At 42.5% G+C, this 22,759-nt stretch overlaps 1 protein-coding gene across 1 annotated transcript in view; it reads left to right on the top strand.

Annotated features, from left to right (window-relative positions):
- The window catches only part of AKR1D1 (aldo-keto reductase family 1 member D1), a 34,786-nt gene extending 13,264 nt beyond the window's left edge, over positions 1-21,522 (top strand). The window contains exons 2-9 of the mRNA XM_058022397.1: positions 3,103-3,270; positions 7,597-7,713; positions 12,118-12,195; positions 14,535-14,657; positions 16,387-16,496; positions 16,972-17,137; positions 17,913-17,995; positions 21,361-21,522. Of these exons, the coding sequence (XP_057878380.1) occupies positions 3,103-3,270; positions 7,597-7,713; positions 12,118-12,195; positions 14,535-14,657; positions 16,387-16,496; positions 16,972-17,137; positions 17,913-17,995; positions 21,361-21,403 (888 nt within the window). The 3' untranslated portion in view covers positions 21,404-21,522. The remainder of the gene's footprint in view (positions 1-3,102; positions 3,271-7,596; positions 7,714-12,117; positions 12,196-14,534; positions 14,658-16,386; positions 16,497-16,971; positions 17,138-17,912; positions 17,996-21,360) is intronic.
- The last annotated feature ends 1,237 nt before the right edge of the window (positions 21,523-22,759 follow it).

Raw genomic sequence — 22,759 nt, 5'->3', positions numbered from 1 at the left:
TTCCCTAGATTGCTTTGCATTTTTATATGAAGCACCTTAGACCAGAATCTGTCAGAACTAATATACCACATCAGATGAAATGGACTAGTGCAATAAAAACATACATATATAATGTAAACCCATCTCCGGCCATTGGTAATCAAGACCTGATCAAAAAAAAAGCCACCCCGAGCCCCTAAAGAATAAGGTTATTCCTTGAGATGGAGGAGTCTTTCAAAAGATTATTTGTACAGATGTAAGTCCCATATAAAAAAAATTAAGAAATACACAGAAGTTCAGCTCTAACAGAAGTCAACTGATTCAGCCAAAAGCAGATGCAGTGACTGCAAGCATTTTCCTCTATCCTACCCTCCCTTCCATGTCTGAAATTCTGCTGGTCCCTTACCTGTGAGACTCTACCTTTCCTCATCTATTCCTTCTGCTTTTCTTACTGACCAAACTGGCCCTGGTGACTGAGAAAAGACACAACCTAATAATCAACATTTCCTTGCCTGGTTGAGTTTAGTTTACAGCATCAGGAAACAATAGGGAGCCATGTTTGTACAATCTCTCAAGAGTGTAAAGAGGGGAAATTTTAGTACTGGGTTCACATCCCATTTTCAGTCTCTTCAACAAATGGAAAAAGTAAAAAAAAAAAAGATTTTTTTTTTCTCAAAATGTATATTGTGGTAATACATCACTGTCCTCTAAAAGCTCCGGTTTCATACACTTGAATGGCAAAAGTCAAACAGGCTGAAGAAATCTAGAATACACATTGTTTACAAAATCCCATTTCAGAGAGAAAAAACACTGATAACACTTTTGGAAATATACTTGTCTTTCAGATAACTAATAATCACTTAGGCTTGAGCTCCCCAGACCTTTCAGCTAAGCCCTGCTGCTCTGTGCCAGTCAGCCTGAGCTTCGCAACAGCGGCTCCAACCTCGTGCGGCGGCTCACTGCTGGGGCAGAGGTCTGAGGCTACTGTCATCAGTCACCACAGGCTTGTAATACTCGTGTCAGAGCTTTCATCCTGATGCCTCTCTCAAATCCTCTCCTGCAGGTTCAGGCAGGGACAAAGCAGAGAACATGTTGGAGGTTGTCATTGCTCCATGCCTCGCGCTTCTGTAACACTGCCCGGCATGCCCCAAGTGAAAAGCAGCCATTGAGTGTGCCTGAAAAGCTGGTAGCTGCCGTGGTCTTTGTTACAGCCCACTAACAACCAGGAAAGGGCCCTGCCAGGGGCCGAGCCTGCTTTTGGGAGGCTTCCACAATGAAAGCAGCAAAGCACTGAAACAAGTGCTACATTGTCTTCCTCAATTAAGCACAGAGTATTGCACCATCACTGCTGTAAATACTCTAGAGTGCCAAATTGTGCCGTTTTGCTTCTAGGCCCTCATTCAGGTCTGTAATAAATCAGGGCAGATGTGAGCACCTTTGTATTTTAAGTAACCTTTAGGCACTGCATGCTGGAGCAGAAAGTTCCTCCCAAGCCCAAACAGAAGTTGGTCCTTCTGAATTTTGTGTCCCTCAGAGTGAGCCAAGATGGGGCACTGAGCAAGCAGGCTGGAATATGGTCCCATTACCCCAGAATGATCTGCCACCAGCCCACAGCTCTGAGACTGAAAGGCAGGGATGAAGACATCCCCAGGTGTCTTCAGCAGTCCTTCAAAGACTTTTTTTTCATATGCATGGAAGGGAAGAGCAATGTCCCTAATCATTGAAGCATCCTATAGCAGCTATGAGTTTCACACCTTCTAGTTAAGCAGGTGGTGGAAGAGAAGCTGTTTCTTTCATGACAAACTCATGAACAGCCAATGGCAGCTGTAAATATACAGCAAGGAGAGATAGGAAGGAGAGCTATTGCTATGGTGTAAAATGGTCCTTCCCAACAACACTTACTGCCAGTCCTGCTTCTCTTCTTTCTTTGGCATTGTCAAAACCAACAAATTTGACATCCTCTCTTCATACTACCTCATTTCCAGATGCCTCTGGCATCTGTTTTCTTCACAGGAGAAGCAGTGTGGTCTTGGCCCTGCACTTGCAGATAGCAGAATCCAACTCTTGCCATTTTTGTTAAAAGACAGCAGCACAGCAGAGCAGTTTGACTTGCCCTACTTCAGTTTTTCTTAAAGTGAATCGGATATCCCTGTTGCACCAGAACAAAGCTCATGAAAAGGAAGGGAGAATAGCATTGCTGCACGCCCTTGGCCACCACGACTTAGGGCTGGTCTCTCATTATAAAAAGTGTAGGAACCATAAGTTGTTTTCAGTACAATTTTAGTGACCAGACAAATAATTTCAGTAACTAGTTTTGTGCTTTTTTTGCTTAGTTTGGCCTATGTGTAATTTTGCTTGCCATATTGGCTTATGGAAAATATGGAAAATATGACTGTTCTGAAAAAACAAGCTTACTCTGAATTTTGGCAATGATGAGTAAACAGTACAAAAATGTCACTTATTAGGAGGTTTCTTGGGATCATCTTAAACTGAGGCAGTAAAATATACATTAATATACACTAAAGCAACTACGGTTTTTTAACCACACATTAAAGCAGCTATTCAGAACTGGGAATACCAGTAGATAGTCCTGACCTTCAGATTATGATACTAACAACTGTAAGTTGATTTGAGGGGAAAGAAGTCAAATCCAAATTCCTGCACTGCTGAAAGGTCTAAGCTACTCAAAGAGCCTCTGGTCAGCAGGTGGTTGACCAGTTCTGCTCAACCAAAAAGTCATCTTCCCCTTGAGTAAGACATTTAATCAAATGGGTGTTGTAGGTAAGCCCTTGCTCGCTAGATAAGAAATTCTGAAATTATTTTCATATCGAATGCATTAGATTCTACATCCTGAGGACACTAGTATTTTCTCTCTCATAGAGATAGACAATTTTTCACTTTGCTGCCTTTTCCAGTCTAATCCCACATGCTCAACAGTTTTGAGAAAAAGCGCACAGCCCTCTCTTATTTAGAAGTTGGAATGTGATTGCCTGGGAGGAAAGGGATGGTCACTCAGGATGAATTACACCACGAATCTCACACATATCTCAGGGACCCTCCATCACTGAAGGAGAGGTAAGCACTAGGCTGACACGATGTTCATTCTTTTCCTTCTCCCACCAGACTCCCAAAGGTTCCTGTCTGGAGGCAGTGAAGATTGCCATTGATGCTGGCTACCGCCACATTGACGGAGCCTTTGTCTACTTCAATGAGCATGAAGTGGGACAAGCCATCCGCGAGAAGATTGCTGAAGGGAAGATCAAGCGAGAGGACATATTTTACTGTGGCAAGGTGAGAACCTGCACTCAGATTATTTACACTAAATTCAGGATTTCTGTGAATGGTCTTTCTTAAGAGCGCCGGCAGTCAACATCTGGAATGTTTCCTTCCAGATGCAACATCCTTTATTTTTCTTTCCTAGCATTACCAGAATGCTGCAGATCTTTATGAACACTAGGTTTGCTGTGAGGCACAGGAATCACTGTTCTGTGTAAATCTCTGATAACAGTGGGAGCCATGCAACATCCCTTTTGCTTAGTATTCTAGGCACCTGCAAGTGAAGACCATGGCTAAGTTCGGCCTAAAGTGCTGCCTAACCTGTTACTGTGCCACACGTTGTGTTGTCACACACAGAGCCCCAGCTGGACAATGATCCTGCAACTGAGCTATTTTCTGTTAGAGCAATTCCCTGCACAGGTTTGCCATGAGGTTGCACAATGAAAGGGGTGGGAGCAAGCACGTGCATGCCAGTGTCTGCGTATGGGAGAACAGCAAGTGCCTAGATTGGTACTACTGCCAGAAAATTACTCATCAAGCTACACCCTTAGTTACTGTATCACTTGTAATTAAAAAGTTCTAGGATGATGAATCAACTTACTTGGACAGAAGATGTCATTATACTTCTGTTCTAGAGCAATGAGGCTGCAGTAATGCATGAGCTATTTTATACATTCAAGTCTTAACTCTATGACTTGACTCTCTCCTAAAATAATGAAATCCCTTGTCGAATGAAGTGTCTGACAGAAGCTGTTACAACAACGATGAATTACCCAGGTATAAGAGAGGTCATTGCACATTGTAGTGCAATGGTGCCTGTCCAGTTTCTAAGGGAGTTTATGGCCTCAAATAGTCCTTTCTGCAGTGCTTCTTTGAACACATCAGCCTAATATTTTCCCTTTCTCCTTTCCCAAATAACACGTAATCCACAATTACTCAACAGACTTGCAAATAAACACCACTGTTCCTAGAGTGAAAGATCCCATGGGATGAGAGGTCTGGCTTACTGTGAGCAATTTAGTAAGTTCTATGATCTGGGGAAATTAAACTTCATATTGGATAGTTTGCAGACCAAGTGGATTTTCAGCAGCTATAGACCAATTTCCAAGCACAGCAATTTCCAATCTGTAAAATATGCACCTCTTTTCCAAGTTTCCTGCTTGGTTCTACTGATAACAACCTTGCCATTCTGAGAAAAGCCTCACGTTCTCAAATTCTCTGGCTTTATCAGGGGAATTTCTCAGTCTCTTATATGCCAAATATGTTGATTTGGATCAGTGAAAATATTTGGTTTCAACAGTTTTATAGTTTCATTACTGCAAATTATCAGTAATATTACAAATCAAAACCACCAAGTTGTGCCAAAAGGTTAGAACCAGATGTCCTAATAATTTTGAGTATTTTAACTTTCTCAACTGCTTCCCCTGCAGTTTATTTGCCCATATCAACTTTTAGGCTCTATGAAAGCAGATCTCCTGGTAAAATTTCCAAACTTCCTTTATTTATTAAGCCTTTCTGTATTCAGTTGTCTGATCTCATCACCAGATGATTTTCCTAGTCGATAATCGCTACTTAAACACTGAGTCATTTGGAAAACTGCAGTTCCTGCAAGCCACAGGGCTGCAACACACGGTACCACAACAGCCAATGCCTGTGCTCCCGGCCTGCAGACACAGGTGTGTCTATGACATGACACACACATGGATTTCTCCTACTGTCGTGTCCTCTTTGTGCTTGACAAAACGTCAGCTGCTCAGGGTGGTGGTCCATCATAACATTCCTACGACCTTTAAAAGAGTTCAAAGGCAGAAACAGAAAATACTCTGCAACTAATTCAATCCATCACAATCAAGGATTTTCACAGGTTTCACTCAAAGCTCTCACAGCAGCTCTGAACTTCCCAGAAGGAGTGGGAGGGGATCTCCCTCACCTTATGTATCTTTAGTTTAATGCACCTCACAAACTTAGGTAGCTTACAAAGTACAGGCAAATCTCAACCCAGTAGATACTTGGGGCATTGATCAATAACTGATTGATATGAACCGTTGCATCTTCTAGGAAACATGGTAGATACACAGACCATTCTTGGAAGCACCAGGCACTACGGAAGTTAGTTATGTTTTCTTCCTTACTGACATCAGAAGTACTGGGAATTCCCAAGAGCCTTCAGACTCAAGCCCCTCGTGCAGATCTTTCCTGAAGCAAAGATGCTGCAGATGGAGGGCTGATCCATCAGCAGGGACTGACGAGAGCAGCCCTGCTGAGTGGCAGCATTGCTGGAACAGTGACCTGGTGTGATCGCGCTGCATCTGCCAGTTGAAATCATCAGCACTTGCACTTGGCTCTCGCTGCTGGCTGCCTGATCAGGCAGAGCAGCTCAGCATCCAGAAATTTTAGAGGTTTTATATCAACTGCCAACATCTCACTTGGCTTATACAGCAAGACCTTTTTGGTCTCCTCTTTCATCCCAGGATATTTCTTTCATTAAACTAGAAGTAACATTTCCAGGAAATGTGGTGTCCTAAAATGCCAAAGCCAGTTGGCAGCTTCGACTGCTCAAACACGGGTTCTACTTAGGTAGATAATACAATAACTTGTACAAATCATGAGAACAGTTATAAAACTCTCAAGTTTCCATGGCATCGATGTATTGACATAGTACAAATGTTTTTAAACATAGTACAGCTGTTTTTAAAGGCTGGTTCTTCAGAACCTCTGCAGTTTTTAGAGGGAAGTATATTCACTGGCAAATGCTGAGCTCAATAGAACTGGGCTCGAAAGGGCACTCAGAAAAACTACTTCTAGGCAATATATCTCAGGTCACCAAATTTCTAAAACACAGTAACAACCTGGACATGAAGGGTCTAGAAAGTAATTTCCTTACTTAAACACAACTTAAGCTCATTTTGCAGGTAAAATGCTTAAAAAACAGATAGACAAAAGCTTTTCAGTAAATCCAGTGGAACAACTTAAACTCTTGAGAACAGGACCTTGGTCCCTTACTGCAGCACACCTCAGCCTCTTACCACTGTCTGTTGATCATAAACTCTTCACATCTTGCAGCATACAGCTGAGAAAGGCCTAGGATGAATTTCCAGGTGTTTTGGTTTGTCACCTTAGGGCAGGGTCAGATGTCCTGCTCTCAGTACAGCTTAACATGTCCTTGCTTCTGAGGGCAGAACAGAGCAGATTGTTTTCCCAGGGAATAACTATAACATAGTTAAAAGAAAAAAACCAAGCATCTAAAATAACTTAAAACTTACACAGGCTATGCCCTTTAACACCTATAATCAACCTCTTCTCCCATAAGTCACAATTCAAGTTTTGTGTCTGTAGAACAAATTTATTCTATACCTCTGCATGTAGTGGCTGTCAGCTTTGGTGGCAGAACTGACTAGACAATGACCATACGAGCAAACAGCAGGTTTTTCCAACCAGCAAAAGTGGCAAAAACCTAAATGTGACTCTTCACGTTAGTTTTGTGAGTTAAAAAAAAAAAAAGAAAAGAGCCCAACTTATTGTGTGCATTCAAATGGTACTCAAAACCTTCTATTGTGTGTTAATTCTGCTGTAGTTAAAATCACAAAACTCAATCAGTTTACAAAGAGCTCGTGGTTACTAATTACCATGCTATGGTTTTATCCTTGCAAGAGACTTGTATCAGCACAGTTCAGTTAGAGATAGTGCTGAACACTCACCAGCTGAGCACACTCCATAGCAACCTCAGGCATGAAAGGAAGCAGTTTGCATTAAAGAGGTACAGAAGACTCTACTTTAACTACTCACACCTGCACTGCAGTGACTAATCACATACACATTTTTCTGTGAGGACTGGCGAATAAGAGAAAACTTTCCTAGGCCAGGCAGTCTCTCAGGCTCCCTGACCACAGGACAAAAACCAGAAGATTCTCTTAGTGCTGGGTGCTTGGCTGCTCAATAGCTAACTCACATGATCCAGGCTTCTGCCTTCAAGCATAAAACTGACCACAGATTCCTTGTGGGAACAAAGTTTTTCAGTGAAAGCATATGCTTGGAAAACAAAAGGAATCTAAGTTCATTGAGCAAGAGTTTGCAATATACTCAGCTCAGAATAACCTGTTTTGTAATAAAAAAATACGTAATGGCTTTACTGGGTCAACACTTCATCAGTCCTGGGCAAGAACTGCTGTCTTAACCTCTGCACCTGGCTCTGCCAGAAGGCAAGGTAAGGCACTCACCTCTTTGCTCTCTGCATAGTGGGCTCTGTCACAAGGACAAGAGGGAGGGAGAGTGTGCTGGGGGTCTTCAGCTGGCTCTCTGTTCCTCCTGGCACCCAAAGAAAGCCTGTGCTTGCCTCCCCAGCTGTGGAATACCTGCCACCCCCCGGAGCTGGTGCGTCCCACACTGGAGAAAACCCTGAAGATCCTGCAGCTGGACTATGTTGACCTCTACATTATTGAGCTGCCAATGGCTTTCAAGGTAAAAAGAAAAATTGCTTGGAAAAAGTGCATTAACTTAACTTGAACCAAGACCTCCATCAAGTATATTCCTTGCAGCTTCCAGTCTAGGCTGTCAATAGCATTTTGAGCAGATAACATATATATTTTGATATATACTGCATACATGTATTTCTGTGCACTGCCCACCCAAAGAGAGCCATTTATCAGGTGGTGTGAGAACAGGCCAGGAGAGATGTTGCTTGGAGTGTTTCTGCTGGAAGGACAGGTCTCCCAACTGTGGTTGAGCAGTTCCTACTCTGAAAAATTGCACAGCTGGGCAGTACCTGTGTCTGAATTCCCTCTGAGCCATGAGGAGAGAGCCACTGGAGGAAAGAGCTCATACAAAGCAGCAACAGGCCAGGGGCAAAGTTCAGAGAGGGAGAGAAAAAGGTAGAAAGTCACCAAGTTTGGTTTCCTTATTCTGTCCTAAATTAAAGCTGCTGGGAAAATTGTGTTTATGATCTTAATCACTGTAACTGCAGCACTCAGCTTCACTAGATCACAAGTGGTGCCAAACATGGGTTGTCCATCTGTCATTCTTAAATGCCAGTGTAGAGTCTGATATTCCCTCATACTGCTGGCTCTGGGCAACTTGTATGCAAAACCTTTGAATGCAGGGAGCTCACATCATAGTTGCATGCCTCCCTCTTGCAAGTCCACAAACTTTCTGTTTTCACAGCTGTTTCTACCTTGCTTTACAATTTTCCTCTACAAGTACATGATACCAAGGCAAATGAAATGAAGAGAATTATATTCAAAACATTTAAGTGGTTTTGAACTAATTAAATCTTTCTTCTAAGAGAGAATAGGGTCAGGCAATTAGTTGGTTAATTGCTTCTGAACAAGGTTTGAGCTCTAAACTGGCCTCTTTTTGCAAGAAAGGTAGATCTCTGATTATTAAAATAATATTTTGCTGCAGACTCCAAATTATGAGAACTATCAGATAGGAAGTAATTTACCAATGAGGCTATCACATTACACTTGCAGCCCTTTTCTTCCCCCTGAGGAGGCCATATCCTATTAAGACCTGTATAGGAGTAACCAGACTCTGATATTAAAATTTTATTTATACAGTCACACGTATGGAATCCTTTTGGGTACATTTCTGAAAATTTCCCACCACTAGCAATTTCCTGTTTCCCTTTTCTTGTGTTTGTATTCTTTAGTAGTTCATTCTCCCACATAGTGAAGGTCATTGTCTCACAATATAAAGATATAGACAGCTGGCTTTAAAGTAATATACATCTGACTCCCTGAGGCTTGTATCAACAATCTTGAGTAGTTAAAGAGTAGCAGACCTAGAGATTCATTCATGTTTCTCATGAGAGGAGAGAAAAAAATAAGTCACTTTCTTCCTGAAAAATATACACTTTTCTATGTCAAATACAAAATGAAAAAAACCCATCCTTTTGCAGTGGTGACAGGTTTCCTTTCTTTGCTCTCTCTCTCTCACAAATACACCCATCCTGCCTGTGATGCTTGCCTTTGATGAGGAGCATGCAGGTGTAACTCTAAGAAACTACTGCTCCCCTCTAGTCTGCAAGCATGGGTGCTTTCCTCCCCAAAAGTCCAGCAAAAGCAGTCTCTGGTGGGAAGCAGTGATGTACCTAAGACAGAACTTACAGCACCACCCTGAAAACAGTAAGAAACATACCCCTGCAGAGCCCAGGCAGCAATTCGTCACAGGGCTTTCAGGCAGAGCAAGAGCACTATGGTTTCAGAGAGCACCACTCAGCAAAGCCCCTCTGCTTTTCAAGAGCTCATGAATAGCCACCACGTGAGGTGCAATTATTCACTGACCTACCAACATTAGCCTACACCTCCCTGTATTTTTTCCCCACATAGATTCCCCATTCAGGACTTCTGTCCTTCCTGCCTTTAGCCCCCTGCAGTGTTGCTCAGCCCCTCCACCCTAGCAAGGGAGTAACCAGCAGAAACAGGTCTCTTCAGACCCCCACATGCCCTCCCTCTGCCTGGGAAGCTCATACCCCACAGGTATTTTGGGGGTAAAAAACCAGCAGGTTTTTGGGGGACTCTTCTCAGATGACTGATTTATCAGTAAGCATCAACTTGTGCACTAAATGATCTGCAAATCTCTCCCAAACTAATGATTCTGTCATCTGATAGGAAAGCAGATATTTTAGTGTTACACTGAACAAGTCTCATTTAAGTATCTTGTAAATTTAAAAGAATAACTCAAAACAGACCATTGGCATCACTATTTGACTTCCTGTTGCCCTTCTCTTTATAGGACAGGCATTCACAGGTTGTTAAAATTGCTTTCTTAAGAAAGTCTGCTTGTCAAAGACCATTTTATGAAAGCAAGGGGATGTGCAGAATTGTCTTCCTGCCTGCATGTTGGTGATAAAATTATAATGGGAGCAGGACTTTTCCTCTCAGTGGTTAAGAGTTACTGGGTTTTAAACCAGCAAGTACGATATCTTTTGGAGTGCCTCCAGACTTGGGACATGACATGATAAGGTGTGATCCCACACAATGGCAGTGACTGTACAGTGTTGCCACACTAATTTCAGTGCTCATGCAGCAGCATGAAGCATGCCTTTTATCCAGTGTAAAACACAAAACTATCTCCAAGAGAACTGCAAGAGAAGACATCAGCATTTCTAGGATCACTGGTGCGGTGTAGTTCATGAGAACCCAGAGCTAAAACACGTGACCAGCCTCCGAAAGACCTTGTCACCTCTCTGTCACCATCAAAACACTGCCTTTCTCTCAGCACTTTATCCATCTGCAGGCAGTTCTTCCATTCAGAAATTCCCTTTCATAAAAAGATAGCTTGGTAGAGAAAGTTTTGCCTGGAAACTCTTGAGCAGAAACAACTGCACTTCAACACCTTGCAGAATTCTCTGCATGTAGGAGGAGGAATTGATTACTGTAGAAATCCACAGTAGCTCACACCACATCTCAGTCAAGAGAAGTTAATCTTCAAGCACCATTCCTCCTGACTTGGTTCATTTTTAAAACACAAAAGATAGAGGAAAATAGGAGGATGGTAAATTAGCTGATATAATTGGTGCCTATTGACTACTATAAAAAAAACTCAAACAGAAGTGAGTAAATTAAAAGTGGGGCAGAGTAAAAAGGTCCTGAATTCAGACTCATTTACTAAAATTAAACAGGTCCAACTGTTTAATATGTTGAACTTGCAGTCTTTGGAAAGTGTGCTGGGGTATCATGGGATGAATGGTTTGTTCCAAAATACCACAGGATGGTTTTGCAAGTTAAGTTTTTCCACCTCACGCTATGATGGCAAACACTTTGCCTTCTAATAGAAAAAGAATGTACCCAACAGCCATCTACCTCCTTCTAGTCAAGGTATTCTCTTTTTCCAGCAAGACAGAGCAACAAAAGCAACAAGTTGTCTTTGTGGAATTCTCTGAGGAAAATCAGCACATTTGGAGGAGAGAGGCTTATGCCTGTAACTGAGACCTTGGCCCTCTGAAACCTGACTCTGTGTTTTCCTTAGGCTCACTTTTCCCATTAAATGCCTTGGATTTGAACTCAACTGAATTGGGAGGTGATAGTTACTGATCATATTAGTCACAGCTGCATGTTCCCAAGGAGTTACCACATCAACATCTTGTACCCAGGCCTATGAAATGTAGCAGTTTGAAGTCAGATCAAATGTCAAACATCAGTGAAGGGTTTTGCTCAAAAAAAAAAAGAAAAACCAAACTCCAGCAAAACACAAAAGTGAAATTGTGATCAGACACAAGGGAGGGAGGTGTTAATGCATTGCCTGCAACAGCAGTGAAACAACCAGCAAATAAGAGAAAGCTGTGCTTGTGAGATATCAGCTCATAAATCATCTCTGAAGCCTACAGACTACAGAGACTGGAGGAAAGAGTTTCTAGTGCCCGAAGAAAGGTGGATAATGTACTTAAGAGGTTAGCTATGCCAATAGCCCATTACTGCCAGCAGCTCCTGGACCCTCCAGCTGTTGGGGACAGTACCAGCTCAGTCCAGTTCCCAGGTGACACAAGCAGGAAGCAAGGGAAGGGCCAAAGCGAAGAGGAAAGAAGTAGAAGAGAACACAAGCTGGTACTCTAACCCAGCCCTTGGGAAGGAGTTGAGTCTTCTGGATGCCATAACATAAAGGTCAAAAGTTTGCTGCAAAACAAGGCCATCCAGGAACTCCTGAGTGCACTCTCATGTGACAGTTCAGGAGTGTGTCCAAGGACGATCTAGCAGACGAGGATGTGGTAAGCCCAGCATAAGTGACCTGCTGAACTTAGGGTGTTTCAGAAAGCTACTCAATTTTTTTTTGTTGTTTACTAGTAGAAACAGAGTCTATGAAAAAAATTTTGCTCTAAGGACTGAAAAATTTTTCTTTAAAGCACAGCAGTATGGTTTTACTTTTCAGCCTGGAGATGCACTCTACCCAAAAGATGAAAATGGAAAATTTATCTACCATGAGACAGATTTATGTGCCACTTGGGAGGTAAGCAAACACAACATCCATCCATATATGCTTTAAACCCACAGATATTCATTCTCATTTTTACTTGTGGTTTTCATAAACATAACTGAAGCAAATTGCCAGGGCAAATGGATCGAATTCTACTAGCTCCATGCATAAATTTCACTTCTGTCCTTAAGCATTCTTTAAGCATGTTTCTTTTTGCTGTCATTTAATTATTTTTATAACAAAACACTGTTGAAACATCAGACATCCACATTCCCTCTTTAAGAGAGTGCACTCTACATTCACTACTTGAAGCTTTTATCATTAGGTTTTTACCAATTCTTCCTCTTTATCAGATCTTCACAGAAAGTTGGAGCCCTCAGGAGAGACTAAGTCATCTTGAAAAAAATAAAATCTTTTTTCACTTGCAGGAAAAAAACAGATTTTGCCCTAAAGCTTACCATAAAAAACAAAAGCAAAAACAAACAAAAAAACCCCAACAAAAAACACCCCACAAAACCCCACCAAACAATCAACCCAAAAATCCTATTAAAAAAAAAAGAACCAACATCTCCCAACTCAAACCCCAACACCCCCCCCCAAAAAAACCAAAACCCAAGACCTTGCCATCACTTGCCATGAGAACAAGTTCACTCACTTCTAAATTTACTTATCAGATGGGAACAGAAGATTTTTGTGGTAAGAAAACTTGGAGGGAAGTAGCATTTGCCTGAAAGATTGCACCTTAGATTTGTTTGTGATGTGCTCTACCCCTTTAGGCAGATGTCTCACTAAGCCTAGTGTCACTTGGCTTCAGGATCTCGGGTGAGAGAGAAAATGAGACTAGCAATCTCCTCACATTTCTGCCTCTCAAAGCCATGGACACCTCTTTAGTTCTCAGCTCTCCCTCTGCACCAGGCCTGATGAAATAGCATCACCAGTTCACACCAAGAGAGATAAGAGGTGCTACTACGTGCTCCACTTCAGCTTGCACTGTCCAGATCTGGACAGTCATGTCCCAGTTTAGCTCTACTTGAGGTACAGCAGATAAAGATGAAGAATGGTGAAATTCTGAGTGAAATTTTGAAGGGGGAGAGAGCCCAGAGGGGGCCTGAACTTTCCCTTGGCAGCTGAGCCATCCAGGCTGGGTCTCAGAGGGAAGGGGGACTTCCATGTTGGCTGTTTATGTTACATTTGAATTTGGCTGATGCAGTTCATTCCCCTCTTTTCACAGAATGGTTGCTTGGATATTAAAAGCAATAGCTCACCCAGCACTGCTATATTTTTATCTTTGAGTGGTGTTTAATATAAAGGTTATTCTATAGCAGGCCACTCTCTTCAGCTAATAAGCCAAGAGAAAAATAGGTGCAGGGGAACGCCTGCAAATAGCAGCATTAATCTGAATTAAAATGGCTCAACTAAATCCAGATAATTTCACTCTCTCAGTGAAATAAAGCTAGCTGGCAAAAATTAATTCAGATGACTGTATTTGCTGACTTGTCACTGAGTGATAGAAGGCATATGAGGCCAACTAGAGGTCATCAAACAGAGTGCCTCTTACCTCCCTGCTTTCAGCTCCTGTAAGACAGAAAGAATAACAAAACTCAGAAGGGCATCCAGCTCCATGGTGGGGTCTGCTCTGCCTCAAACAGTCACTGAATTGTTTGTGTGCAGAGTTTCAGGCAGAGAAGGGGAAGACTATAGGAAAGGACCCCCTTTCCCCTTAACAACCCAGCAGATGAAGCAAATGAAGCAAATGAAGCAAATATATTAATGTCCAGTATTCATAAGAGTTTCTCAGGTACTAGGGTTTGTCTAAAGCACAAAATATCCAGAATGCCTCTCTCCCATCCACAATTTTTTTTCCTGCTTGATATTGTACTGACGTTTTCTGTGCAGGTTTTGTGATGTGCTTTGCCAGATATTTAGGGGATTTCACTGGATAAAGACTTCATATGAAAAACTGTCTTAAAATCAAAAGGAGTGAATTGACTTATCAGGAAAGGAATCTGTTTTGTTCACTTTGCCCTCTCCAGCTTTGAGGTACTGCTAAAGCAGCATAAAGTAAGCAAAACTCTCTAAAAGCAGTTCCCTGGCACTTAAGTATCTATATCTCAGGTTAAATCTTCCTGCTCTCCAGACAATTTCTACCCTCACAGGAGGTAAAAATATTAGGGCTTGGTCTGGAAAGCAGGTCGACACAGGAATAGAGTTTGGTTTGTCTGGACAACACCAGCCCTCATGCTAATAGAGCTGTTAGCTCTGCTGCAGCAAAGGTTCTCAATAATGGTCTATCTTCCACCTCTCTCTAAAATGCATGCTCCAAGAAATCAAGCCAACCTGTGGGATTCCTCTTGTCTTTGCTTTCTTTACAGGCTCTGGAGGCATGCAAAGATGCTGGCTTGGCAAAGTCTATTGGAGTATCCAATTTCAACCGCAGGCAACTGGAGATGATCATGAACAAGCCAGGACTTAAGTACAAACCTGTCAGCAACCAGGTATGACTGCAAGCCAAGGGCAGTGCCTGCCACGGTGCCACTGCCCTTTGGGGAATGCAAACACACAGCCTAAGCCTCCATGTACACAAAGGTGATGTGTACTTTGCCACAGATGCTGCTCTCCATGCTTCCATTTCTAGCTTGAAAATATTACTCTTCCTATCTAGGCTAAAGATCAATATTTGAAGGCTCTGGAGCAATCGCTTTCCTCAGTTTCTGCTCCAGGACTATAAAACTGGTGCCTCTGTGCCAAAGCTCCATAACAAGATTGAATGCTGAGTCAAAGCAGATCTTAGATTTCTGCCATGTACCTTACTTCAAGTCCAAAAATTCCCAAGAAAGCCATTCAGAGCTAACCAGTGCTCAGTGAAGCCATGTCTACCTTAGTTAACACCAGCACAACCCTACAGACCCTGAGTCACTCCAGGCTTCTCAAGGGTAAAAGCCATTAGAAGCAACTCCTGAATTGCCTGTACTTGCCTCTCTTGTACTTTTCCTATAAGACATTTGTAAGAAATAGAGAAAATGTTCAATTAAAGGAGACTGTTACGTGACTGACCCTAGTGGAACAATCCCGTGAAGATGACAGGCACATCCAAGTTAAATTACAGCAGCGGGGCTCTGAGAAGGTGACAAGTGGCAGCGACCCATCTGAGTGCCCAGTACCTTTGGCTCTCGCATTTGGCAGGTCTCTGCATTTCCTAGAAATCTCTGGGAAGCCCTTCTGACTAGTCTGGCACAAATATCCACATTAGCAGTAATCGAGATGAGGCCAGGGACCAACCAGGACCAACTTCCCACTCCCAGCACGTGGCCTGGAGGGCTGGAATGGCCATGAGGCAGGGCAAAGAGGCAGGCCACAGCTTTCATTTCTGTACTTGGCCTGGAGGGAAAGGCTGCCTGCGAGAATAGGAAATTCCAGCACCCTTCCCTGGTATTAACATGCCCAGCGGGTGCAAAATGCAATTGCTGTTTCTGGCGTGCCCCTAAGACTGCACTGAGCATTGCTGATGCTTCCTGGGGTCGAGGAAAACCAGGCAAAAGATTAAGCTCAGCTTAGGGCAGCTGGCCAGCAAGCAGAGAAGTGCCAGATAGCTTCAGACTTGCCAGATAGCAACCACTGCAAACAGTGGCTGCTCTGTCACCTTTGAGACAACCATTTCCCAGAGTCTGAGATCACAGCCAGAATATCCATGCCTGTGAGGGAACAGTGTTTGCAACGTGGGAGGGCACAACTCGCAACAAGGTCATAATCTCACCTTTTGAATACTCCCCCCACCTTTCTAACTGGAACACTTTATGCCAACACTTCCCTAAAAACAACATCAGATTAGTCATCCTGAATGCAAGAGGCAGAGAAAGGGAGAGCTGACCCACATGAGATGGGTTTTCTTCTCGGTCTACTTGTCTAGTGAGCTTGCCTCACCTCCATAATCCCCACTTATTGCCACCTTTCCACTGCAGGCCAATAAAAGTTCCCTGCAGCCAAATTATGGTTCTAGATGTTAATCTGCTGTCCACCAAAAAAAAAAAAAATAATAAAAAAAATCAATCACCCAGCAATGTACAATTAGAATAGTAGCCGCAGATGGTGTTTCTCCCTATTCCTTAATTTACATCTATCCCCTCCTGAAAGCATCACCTGGTCTGTAGCTCTCACAAATATTGGAATATCTGCCTCTGTGTCTGGTCCTGTTGATTAGTCATCCTTTCTGTGCTACTCTTGCAGGTAGAATGCCATCCCTACTTCACCCAACCCAAACTCCTAGAATTTTGCAGACAACATGACATCGTTATTGTTGGGTACAGCCCATTGGGAACCTCAAGGGATGAATCATGGTAAGTCCCCATATTACTTTCAAATAGAGGGGTAATATTCAGGGAAACATAGTTCTCCACTGCTGGGTCTCTGTGCAAAATACCTCTGCCCCCATTTTTTGAAGTGGTTTTGAACCTCAGTGTCTAAATATTACTGTTGTGAGTGTAAACTTTCAACACTCCTGCTGCATGCTGTCATAAACAGAACGCTAGGTGTCTGCATAGGAGGTTGCCTAAGGTCTCCCCTAACAGCAGGCAAGTGTTTGGAATGGGGAAGGTGTGGGGCTTAGGTGAGGAAGGAGAAACGAAGTCAAGGTTAGGACATCACACAGGAAGTTGCCTTTGACAATACGCCAACCTAAGAGCCAAAGATTTTCTCCTGTCTTTCACCCTATTTGTCAAAAGGTGCAGTGTTCTGTCCACAAACAAGTAGATGCCCCTATGTTTTGACATTAAAGATGAGGAGGTTTTCTTTTTTTTCCCACTTTTTTTCCAGGGTAAATGTGTCCTCCCCTCCTTTACTGAAGGATCCTGTGCTGAATGCCATTGGCAAGAAGTACAACAAGACTGCGGCACAGATCGCTTTGCGTTTCAATGTCCAGCGAGGGGTGGTGGTGATTCCAAAAAGTTTCAATCCACAACGCATCAGAGAGAATTTCCAGGTACATTCATACCCCAGTAGTACATGGGCAAATCCACTTACATTGGCTTAGCCCCTGTAGAAGGTAATATTCCCATTTTTTCTGTAGACATATGTAAGGCTTGATCAGTGGCAAACTTTGCCACATTTGATGCTTCTTGTCCCCACCACTAAATGGTAACAAGGTATGACAATAACAGGGCATAGAGGAAATTTTGGTGCCTCTTTACTCTCTGGAGCAGCTAAAACTCCAGCTGGTGGTGTGTCCCAGAGCAGCTGCTGCTGCAGTGAGCAGGACAAGCGAGATGAGGTAACTCAGTAGCTGAGCAGCCCAAGGCTGCAAGAACTCAGGAAGGACTGATTGTTCTGCCCAGTCTTCAGGTATGGGACAGCTCTGCTAGGGAAGGGTAGCTGCACACAAGTGTGACAGAAAGGTTCACAGCCATGCCACCAGAAAACATTTGGTTTGACTACCACCCAAAAATAAGATTACTTGGTTCTTGCATCCCTTGCAGCACTCAGTATTCACACTGCTCCCTGCTTCCCCTGGAAATACATTGCTTTCAAAGCTGGTGTCTCAGTATTGCCAGACTACCTTCCACTTTTTGCAAAAAAGGTGTAGGCAAATGTGACTGGGCTTATTCATGTCCTCGAGACTCCTGAAAATGCAAGCAAGCATGGGTTTGTGGGAGAGATACAGGGAGAAGGAGGGATTGTATTTCTGGAATCTGTAACATATGAAGGTTGATCATGAGAAGAAATGCTAACTAACACATTCCTAACATCTCTTCCATTAGATCTTTGACTTCTCCCTCACTGAGCAAGAGATGAAAGAAATTGAAGCCCTGAACAAAAATGTTCGTTATGTGGAACTGTTAATGTAAGTACAGGAGAAATCCTAGATCCTCATAGGGCATTCCTGTTTTTTCAGAGAATCATAAAGGAAAAAAAAATCACTTCCTTTTAATATTAACTTTTGCATAAACAACCCTATTCTAAGATAAGGCTTGAACATGAGAGACTTTTAATGCAGCCTAAATATGCTCCTGGACCCATTGCAAAAATAAGTGTACAATATTTGCCTGCAGCTCAGGTTCTCAAAGCCCACCCAGTAGAAAGTGAGTGTATGTTAATTTTCCATCTCTCCTCCATTTCTTTAACTCCTTCTGCTATGTGGTGAATGGCGGTCTCAGACACTGATAAGGCATAGCATCATCCCTGTCTAGAGGCGTGGATATTGGAGCTGAAATTCAAATAAAATTGAATTTTATCTTCTTCTAAGAAAAACAGAAGAACAGAAAGCTTATTTGACTGCTAGACCACTTCCTAACTATCTCTTCTGAGAAGACCACTTCCTAACTATCTCTTCTGAGACCTATCCCGGCTTCATCTCTTTCTGCTTGTCACCTAAAGCTTGTCACCACCCAGTATAGTCTTGCTTCACCCGAAAGCTCTGACCTAGCCAAAAACACCTCTCTTCCAGAGGATGAGGCTGTTTGTTTATCCTTCACCTCAAAAGCATCTACAGCTTATGGCCAAACTTTGTTTTCCCCTTTTCAGGGCACTCAGTAAGTAGCCAAATGCTAGAGATTAATTTCCATGCATTTCTCCTTTTACCTTAGATTATCTGTGTCCTGCTAAATTGTAGCGTGAAATGAAAAGCATTGATAACAGCATCAATAGCACTCTAAAATATTGACCATTGCTCAAAAGATACAGGGAAATGTTGCAAAGAAACAAACAAACCACTTACTGTGCTGCATAAATATGATCAAAAATATGCACTAAGTTAAAAGCATCATAATGGAGTTCATTTTTCACATTTAAGCTCAGCCAGGTGCTCTTGTTTCTTAAAACTTAAAATAGCCTTCCATCAATTAGCAGTACTTAGATCCAGAAGGCTTCTCGCAAATGGCCTCGGAGATTCTTAAGTGTGTTTTGGTATCTGACACAGTTTGGTTTTATATAGCAAAATTGAGTTATAGCATCATTTAAATCTTGAAGATTATATACACCAAATGTAACCTTAGTGCAAAGTCAAGAGCCTTTCCCAGAATCAAAGTCAAAGGCTGCAAATGCCCACAGGGGAAGAACTTTCTAAGCTACCAATCTAAAAAACTAATAAGTTAAATGCTTTGCTTTATTAGACGGAATTTGGTCATAGGAGGCCACCAAGGATATAAGGAAAACAGGATGCATAGGAGGGGCATTGCAGCTCTAGTTTTCACAAGAGCTCTGTGTTTGGGGAAAAATGTTTAAGTACAATCTGATCTCAGCTATGAAAAAAGCCTTATTGGAAAAGTGATATTGCCACGTAAGGAGCAGATATATAGATTGATATATATAGATATATATGCCTACTCTGCGTTACCACACTGAAGTGTCTGGAATTGACACTGCATCAGACAAATTACCAGCCTAAATGCATTTCTTATTTCATCCAGCAATCTGTAGCTGAAAAAGTCAAACCACGCTACAGAAAGACTTTTGGTTAGTCAACTTCATGCAAAACCTTTGACTGCTGTGATACACATGCCAGCCGGAATGGAAAAATCCAGCTTTTCTCTGGTTTTTCCCCTTATCAGCTACCATAAAGAGTACTGTGTGCAAACCTGTTGTTCCAATGGTATGAGTAAGCCCATGCAAACAGGATAACGCAATCAGCGGAATGAATTAGCAAGTTGAGCATCTGAGAAGAAAATGGAGGTTTTATAAAAACATGAGTACTTCAGGAAATCTTAATCTGAAGTTGTTTCTTCTCCTCTTGGAGAAATCTGGAAGCATTGTGCAGGGCAAGTTTTACATTAATGTATCTGCTTGATTTATCTTATGCTCCCATTCTCTGCTATGGATGTTTTTCCCTACCAGCTATGCCAAGCTGCACTGACTTCTCCAAGTGAATAATTTTCACTCAAAGGACTCAGACTTTTGAATATGTGAGATCTGATTAGCAAGCATGCTCAATAGATGAAAAGTAGAGATAATGACACTGGCAACTCAGACATCATTAAATTATACTGAAGTCAAACAAGCCAAAGTGTTGTGGCTTGTTTTGTTTTTTGGGATTTTTTTTCAACCAACTCAATCTGTTAATGTGTAAACACTTGATCTTGGCTGAATATCGGAATGAAATGTTTTGACACAACCAATTCAAAATGTTTGATGCCTTCCAGTTAGTTACCTTCAATATTGTGAAATATGTCCTTCCCAGACTGGAACGGTTCACAGCTGGGTAAATGCCAGTATTTATTGTGCTGTGCTGTAAGGCAAGGCAGCCAGCTGTCATGGTGCACCTGAGAATGCTCTTCAGAAATTTTTCATTTAGCTAATGGAAAGTGTTTGTCAAGCCAGGGCTTGTGATTTAGCATCAGCTTCTCAAACAAACAAGAAAACCCACAACAGAAAACAGCTACCTCTCTCTCAAGTCTGCCAATAATGGGCAAACACAGCGTTATTTTTTTCACCTGAAGTTGACCCTGGGAATTTTCTTCTTGCCTTTTACAATGATCCTGAATTGTGCATCTTCCCTGAGCATGCAGTTTCTAAAACAAAGCCTGAAATGTCTCTTTGTTAGGGTGCACCCATGACCATCCCTTTCTCCCCTGAACAGGGTCATTCCCAAAGCTTATTTGTAAATTCTCTGCCACAGTAGATACTGGCAGAATATCTATGTGTAGGCAGAGCTACAGGACAGCCAGATCTAGTTTAGGTATGGCAGCTGCTTGGGGAAAGCACCACCCTAGACCCAGACCTGTTCTAAGAGCATGCAAGCTCTAAGGGCATAAAGCAAAGCAGAACAGTCTGGTGTCTCTACCTCTTCTTCACACATAGCCCTTATTTCTAGGTGTCTTTCTAGACATCTGAACAAAGATTTCCCCTTCCACAGCACAGCACACATGGTGAAACCAGCCCCCTTTCCTAAAACACTTCTACTCACCTGAGTTAAATAGCGGGAATAGTTGACATCTAGAGTCCTGTTGATTTCCCTCATCTCTCCTTAAGATATGCAGTCTGTAGGCCTGCAAAATGGTCCTTCACTGTCCTCTCCTTAAATACACAGGCTTGCTTCCAACTCTGCAGGGTCAGTCATTCAGAGCACAACAGCTTGTGGATAAGCAGGAGAGCCTTCCATGAAGGCCACACATATATTGCAAGGAAGAGGTTTGCTGGGCACAGGTCGATTGCAGTGATTTGATGTCTTGCTTCACCCAAGGAGCTCACTTGTCCAATCTGACCTTTCCACAGGTGGCGTGACCATCCAGAGTACCCCTTCAATGATGAGTACTGAAAAAGAGGTGGCTCTGGACAGCCAACCAATGCTGTCAGGCTTTGCTGAGAGACACTCAACGTCTGGTGCTTTGTCTTCATGTAAGGCTGTTCAAACCAGCATTAAAAACATGACATTTATTTCTTTTTGTCTTGTCAGTCTCTTCTTGTTATTGGTGACCAAATCTATTTAATTAATTGAATTTCTGGTTTTGGCATATCAGGCTTTAATGCTGAACACAGAACATTCAAGACTGACTGCTGATGAAACTGAAGATTTCTCCTAAAAACAACCTCACTAGTTCAAGCCAAATCAGTTTCACTTAATAGAATATTCTCCACTTAATCTGAAATAAAACCTTCCACTTCAGTAGGTGTGAGGCAGAATCAGAATTACAGAATGGGCAAAGTTTGAAGAGGCCACAGAGGGGTCATGTAGTCCAAACCAGTACCATTTTCTCTTGCAGCTTGAGTAAGAGAAAGTCAGGAGTGGTGATCTAACTGAATCTGATATATATGCACATATTTTTGCTGATATGACCTAGATATGTGCACTGCTTCACATTTAACTCTGACCAGAGTGTTCTGCAGCTGCACATTAAAGCTCACAATGCAGCTCACAAAGTGAGCTTTATTCCATAGGTACATCCCAGCTGGTTCCACATGGAACTAGTTCAAGCCCTAGAGCATTACAAGCACGTTTGCATTCCCACACACACACCCCCCTCAGCTGAGGACCTCAGTAAAACACAAGTCAGTGTATGACACTTGTATTGCACTGTACTCGTTATTCAAGGGTGGCATTAGCTAGCATTGCATACATAACCTGCAGCTGCAACTAGGGAGGTCCTCATCTCATGAGATTAAAAATCCCTTAAACTCCTTTCATGCTCCCCTAACTGATACTAAACCAAGAAAATTTCTGTTCACTTAAAAATTCTGACAAGCATGTACACCGGGGTAAGGAAGACCAACTCCTTCAGCATGAACTTCTTCTTCAGACCACTTGTTTGCAGCCTATAGGTGCACCTGCCCTTACCCACACCTGCAGAGGGCTGCTTTGCCTCCCTCCTGAGCCCAAGAACCCCAGTTTCCTGCCACTGAAGGAGTACACTGGGGAGGTATCAGAGAAGAAATGAAACCATACACTCATAGAGAGAGAGTACTTCATGTACCAGAATGTATGTACATTGGAAAATGTGTCATACATTTATTACCATTGCTATTTATTATCCCTGGAGTGACTGGAGCAGGAAAATGCCAGAGCGTACATTTCACGGAAACTCTTCTGTATGGTCATGGTGGGCTCCTCAGAGCTGAGACAAACAGGGACAGGGATGAGCACTTCACAGGAGCAGCAGGGAAGGCTCCCAACAGG

Source organism: Melospiza georgiana, chromosome 4, assembly GCF_028018845.1.
Source record: "Melospiza georgiana isolate bMelGeo1 chromosome 4, bMelGeo1.pri, whole genome shotgun sequence".
Lineage (NCBI taxonomy): Eukaryota > Metazoa > Chordata > Aves > Passeriformes > Passerellidae > Melospiza > Melospiza georgiana.
This window is presented reverse-complemented; position numbering and strand designations above follow the sequence as displayed.